At 36.7% G+C, this 6000-nt stretch overlaps 1 protein-coding gene across 1 annotated transcript in view; it reads left to right on the top strand.

Moving 5' to 3' along the window:
* The first annotated feature begins 300 nt into the window (after positions 1-300).
* Positions 301-6000, top strand: part of LOC130221417 (multidrug resistance-associated protein 1-like) — a 35747-nt gene continuing 30047 nt past the window's right edge. The window contains exon 1 of the mRNA XM_056453901.1: positions 301-630. Coding sequence (XP_056309876.1) covers positions 589-630 — 42 coding nt within the window. The 5' untranslated portion in view covers positions 301-588. The remainder of the gene's footprint in view (positions 631-6000) is intronic.

Below are 6000 nucleotides of genomic sequence, written 5' to 3'. Positions count from 1 at the left end.
GACTTCTGTAATCACCTGAATTTTAGCTGTAGTTTTTCTTCATGCTACAATCATTAGTATTCTCTATTTGCATATAACCCAAAATTCCATTTGCACCACCTGTTAAAAATACAATCCTATTTCTTGAAGAATGCAAATCATACTTGCTATAAAACATTTGCCTTTTCTATTGAAAAACAGGCTGGAGGGTGTGAGGGTGGGGTTGGGGGAGTTTACAAAGGCAAGACCTGAAGAAGAGCGAGGTGTGGCCACGTCTGCGGTACTCTCATCTCCTCCAGGGGAATGTCTGTGGTGCTGTGGCCTCAGCACACGTGGGCCAAAGCAACGAAACAGAGCAGTTTTACACAGTCCAAATCTTCCACCCACCTGGCAGACCAGTGCTCATAAACAGGACAGTTACACAAACCTGCTCTCAGACTGTACGAAACACAAGTCAGGAGGCTGGCTTAGAAAAAAAAGGGGGGTGAAACACACACAGGCACAACTACTATCAAACACGCTTACTTTGCCAGCAGAGAAGACACGGGCTGGAGAGTGGGACACTGCTGAGGGATTTACTTGAGGATAGGGAAAAAGAGAGGAGCCTGAATGGACACACTCTGCAGTCTCAGTGGCCTGGACCCTCTGTGGGTGAGTCTTCTGTAACGAAATAAAATCACTCACTTCAATACAGCCAATTCAAACAGATGCTAAACAAACACGAAGCTTGTTAAGAAAGAAATGTAGACTTGTGATGTAGAATGAAACGCATTTAATCATTAGTTTTCACTATTTGTGGACCTTCATTCCTGGAAATGATCACAGTTTTTGGCTATTTGTGGTGATTCATGGATTTCTCATTCAATGATTCAGTGACTAAAATTTAAAACAGCACAAATTGCAAAAGTTTAATTGTACTGAACATTTCATTCAAACAAAAATAAGCAAAAAGATTATTTACATGCTTTAAGTATGTCAGTGTGTCACTGTGTTTACATTCAAACAAGCCGCACTCTGCAATCAGCAGGAGTTCAATGCATGTAACTGTACTTTAACCCATATTTTGAACAATGATTACAGATTGCATGTACATGTACATTGCATGTGTTGAAATTCAGGACAAAGAAAAGATAAACAATGTTCTGCTGCAGTGTTGTGCAATGCACAAGGCTAATTAATACATTTGTGTAATGATTTTGGTGTGGTGACATCATCAGGCCCTGTGATGTAAGGGTGCACTGTGGTCCTCCTCAGCACAGTGCATTCATGATGCAATATTTACTATTTCACAATGATGATGGAGCAGATGATGATGTACATTCAATAAGTAACTGACCACATTTAATAGCATTTCAAAATGCAAGAGTTGCAGTACAGTTAACAAACAAGGTAATGTCTCAGGGAACAATCAGAAAATGTAAAGACAAATGAATTTTGACAGAATTACAGTTGAAGTCAGAATTATTAGCCCCCCTTTGAATTTTTTTCTTTTTTAAATATTTCCCAAATTCTGTTTAATAGAGTAAGGAAATTTTCACAGTATGTCTGATAATATTTTTTCTTCTGGAGAAAGTCTTATTTGTTTTATTTTGGCAAGGATAAAAGCAGTTCTTAATTTTTTAAAAACCATTTTAAGGTCAAAATTATTAGCCCCTTTAAGCTATCTTAAAGAGTCTACACAACAAACCATCGATATACAATAACCTGCCTAATTACCCTAACCTGCCTAGTTAACCTAATTAACCTAGTTAAGCCTTTAAATTTCACTTTAAGCTGTATTGAAGTGTCTTGAAAAATATCTAGTCAAATATTAGTAACTGTCATCATAGCAAAGATCAAATAAATCAGTTATTATAAATGAGTTATTAAAACTATTATGTTTAGAAATGTGTTGAAAAAAATCTTCTCTCTGTTAAACAGAAATTGGAGAAAAAAATAAATGAGGGCTAATAATTCAGGGAGACTAATAATTCTGACTTTAACTGTACATCAATATATACATTTCTGATGTATTATTTTTCAATACCTATTAGTGAGACTTTCTAGGAATATCGCTAGTGTACAGTTTTATCTTTACTTAATTCAAAGACTGATATATTTACACAAACACACACTATAAGCCGGCTCACTCATATTACCATCAATAGGAGATATTGCAATATGCAATATATCAGAAAAAAGTCATGCCTTACAAATATGGAAGCACATGGCTGTACAAACCTGAAACATATCATTTATTAAAATTATTATTAAACTAATATTTATCTGACAGGCCATGTCAGAGTTGCTGATTTAATATGCTATTTAAATGCAAGCATGAAAAGCTATTTTTATTTCCCCCATTCAAGTAGATTGGAAATTGCAAATAGGGAAACAAGACATAAGTTGATGTCTATGATGTTTGATTAGTTTCAAATATATTATGACCTCTGGTATTTTATTATTAAACTTCCGCTTTTATTTGAATATACTTCTTTTTGATCTTGCATAACCCAAAAAATGATATCCATAATGTTCAGATAACCTTGGAAAACTGATCCTGAAGCATTACAAAAGTGTTTTTTTTAACATTTGAAAACATAGTCTTAGTGACATAATGGGAATTACTAAGAAAATGTAAGAATTGAAGGTCATGACAGCAGTGGTCTGACTGATGTCACTCTGTCTGTCCTGATTCTACATAATCTGTTTGAGCCTTTTTATTAAGTGCTTAAATCTGACTTACTGAATATGGCTGGCAATAAATATTGTTAAAGCTTCTCAGATTCCAAAATAAATGACTGGCGACTTCTAAATTACAAGCCATGCTTACACATTTCCTCTGAATAAATCCCAACATCGGTGGTGTCATTTTTAAACCGTTATATGTGCTGACCGGCAGTCTGAACTCCTACACTCTCAGGAAGGGTACACACAGTGCTCTGAATCACTTCCTGAGACTTTGGTTGCCATTGGGTTTAGACCAGTGCAAACAGTCTTAGAGGTTGCAAGATGGGTAGAGGTGGGTGTCTTTAAGGTCCATTGAACTCCCTGTGGAAAATTGTGGCTGTGGTGCACTGCCACGTGAATGAGGATATCTTTCCCTTCCTAAACCCTGGCCACAATACAACCTCACAAAATTGAGGACGTATCCTCTCCAAAACAATAATGTAACCTAGCCAAATAGCTCATCTTAAATCTGCAGTAAGTGTTGGGATTTCACTTCTAAAAGATGTAAATAGATCATTCAAAATAAAAATTCTGTCATCATTTGTGCCGTGTCCAATTTCTATCAGTTCTTCTGTGAAACTGAAAGCTGTTCATATCAAAAATGAAAAAGAACCATTATATAATCATAAAAGCGTCTATATGAATCTTCTGACCAGTGTAAATGAGTCTCAAGTTGAACTTGTCTGATTGAGTCTGAACCATTACACTCCTCTAGTTCTGCTTACCCTGTTCCAAGCAGGATTTGAACTAACAATGCAATGCTTTGCAGATGTTGAGGCCAAGAAAGTAAGGTTTATTATGCACACTTGCTACTACCTAGTCTCTGTTATTGTGCCTAAACCTGACTTCAATCCAGGTCACATCACTAGTGCATGCCCTCTGGCTCTATTCATCCTTCTAAGTGCTGCCAAGGAGTGCTAACATGCTAACAAACCCAGTAAAGACCAAAGCATCTAGTGTCAGTTGATATCAATTTATCCATTCCAATTTGACCTTCCTCTCTTTCAGCAGAATTCCAACTAGTATTTCCAGCATGGGAGTAAAAAGAGTAAAAAGGGGCTAAAAAGTCTCTAATATCAGTTGCAACTGTTTTTCTTGAGGCCAGTTGATTGAGACTTACTTGCACAGGTCTTACTAGATGGCCTCTTTTACAATCACCCCTCAAACCTTCTTCCCATTCAGGTCACAGAACCAATGAAGCCCCATCATCTTGCACATCTTTATCCAAGCAGGATTCAAAAATCAGGGTTTTTGGCACAGGGTTTTTTTTTTTTGCTAACAAGGATGCTACAGACTGAAGCCTTTGCTATTGATGTCAGGAAAGTGAAGTTTACTTAATGTAATAATACTATCTGGCCTCTGTTATACTGATTTCCCCCCAAAAAATCAATCAAATTTGAGTCACAGCACCAGTGTATCCCTTCTAAATATATGTACGAAAGATGTGCATGCTAACAAGACAGCTAAAGACCACAGCCTTTGGTATCAGTTGCTGGTATCATTAGAAAATTGAAGCAGTTTTCAGACCGACCGCAACTTGACGTAGGAGTGCGGAGTGCAAAGCTAAACATGCGCGTTGTTTGCATGTGCATGTTCTTGCTGTGTGTGTGTGTGTGCGAGAACTTTGTAACGACATTGTGTGTGACTCATCGTTGCAACTCCACAACAAATGCATCAAATACTCATTGTTAAAGTTCTTACTGTAGTATTTCTCACAAACGTTACGTGAGATCTGCTTCCTTCATGTCTGGCTGTTGTCTGAGGCAGCCGAGGGAAGAGATTAAGGCACGCTGAAAGGCACGTAGAAACGGTGGGCGGGGGGGGACTAGCCTTAAAGGCGTAGTACAACAAAACCGCTATAATATATAATATAAACCGGTATAATAAAAAAATCTGATGGAGGTTTTGAGCTGAAACTTTACAGACACATTGTGGAGACACAAAAGACTCATATTCAATCTGAAAAAAGGGGTAACCTTGGTGCCCTTTAAAAAAATCATTATTAGAAAATGGCTGTACTACAGTATGCTGATGTGCTTGGTGCTCATGGCCTTTCTCATAGTGTATATGGGGTTTACATTGTGGCTTGCCAAAGGTGACATCTTATATACTGCCATACCACAAGACTCCTTCCAACCAGAATGCAGTATTCATCAGAGTGGTGTCATTGCCGAAATAACCACAGCATAAAACACAGCCAAGTAAGTTCTCGTCAGTCCAGTGAAAGTTTGGAAGAAAAAAAACATAGCAGCTCTACATCTGCGTTTGGACATCAGCCTACTTTCCAACATGGAAGGTCCAGAAATAACTAAGATACAGTGTGAATTACTTGATGTCAGACTGGAAAAAGCCTGTGAAATTCATCTTAGAAAGACTTCAAGCTAAGTTAAACGAAACTCGATTTTGCCCCATATTAAAGCCTGTTTGCTTCCAATTGTGAAATACATTTGCATTTACTTTAAATGTAGACTTTCAGACTATCAAACACTGGGAATACCCTTCAATTTATCACTCAGCAGTGTGCACAAAGTGTTATTCGGCGTCAATATTTGTACGCACTATGTACTTTGGAAAGTACATAGTTGTTGTCGCCAATACTACTAGATGGAATTAAAATCTATCTACAAATGTTTCTTTGAGTATAACACTGTGGGAATGTTATATATATATATATAAATATATTATTATATATTAATATATATATTATTCACTGTTGCTCTTATAGTTGTGTAAATTGCTTCCTTGTCCTCATTTGTAAGTCGCTTTGGATAAATGACTAAATGTATATGTATATATATATAAGGTAAACTATCTGTCAAGCTAAAATGAGGATATTACATTGGCTTGTTGCAGATTTAAAAAAATGCATTAATAATTTTTTAAACATGTTATGCTAATGCCTACAAAAGTTGCATTTGTCTAGTCATGTCATTGACTGTTGCAATTTGAAAAGAAAAAAGGTTTCACGTTTAATAACTGAACAACACGTCACGTCACTGCCTCAAGTTTCAATCTTCTATCTTTGAGATGAAGAGCCTTTTTATCCTCTCATGACTTGTAATAACAACCAGGATGAATCCTGCTGCATTCATCGTAAACCCACTTGGCATACAAAGCTATATTTTAAAGCACTGAAAAACAGAGAAGATTTATAATTTGAGTATCAACTTTCACCTCTGTGCAACTTCACACTATTTATCTGTTAAAACTTCACAGTATTGCAAGACAACAAGCATAAATGATACAGAGGCTTTTAGACTGAACCATCACTTGGAGAACATCACTGAACATCCAATTAACTACGAGTGCAGA

The sequence above is a fragment of the Danio aesculapii genome, chromosome 3, assembly GCF_903798145.1.
Source record: "Danio aesculapii chromosome 3, fDanAes4.1, whole genome shotgun sequence".
Classification (NCBI taxonomy): Eukaryota; Metazoa; Chordata; class Actinopteri; order Cypriniformes; family Danionidae; genus Danio; species Danio aesculapii.
Note: the sequence above shows the minus strand (reverse complement) of the source record. Positions and strands in the feature narration are given on the sequence as shown.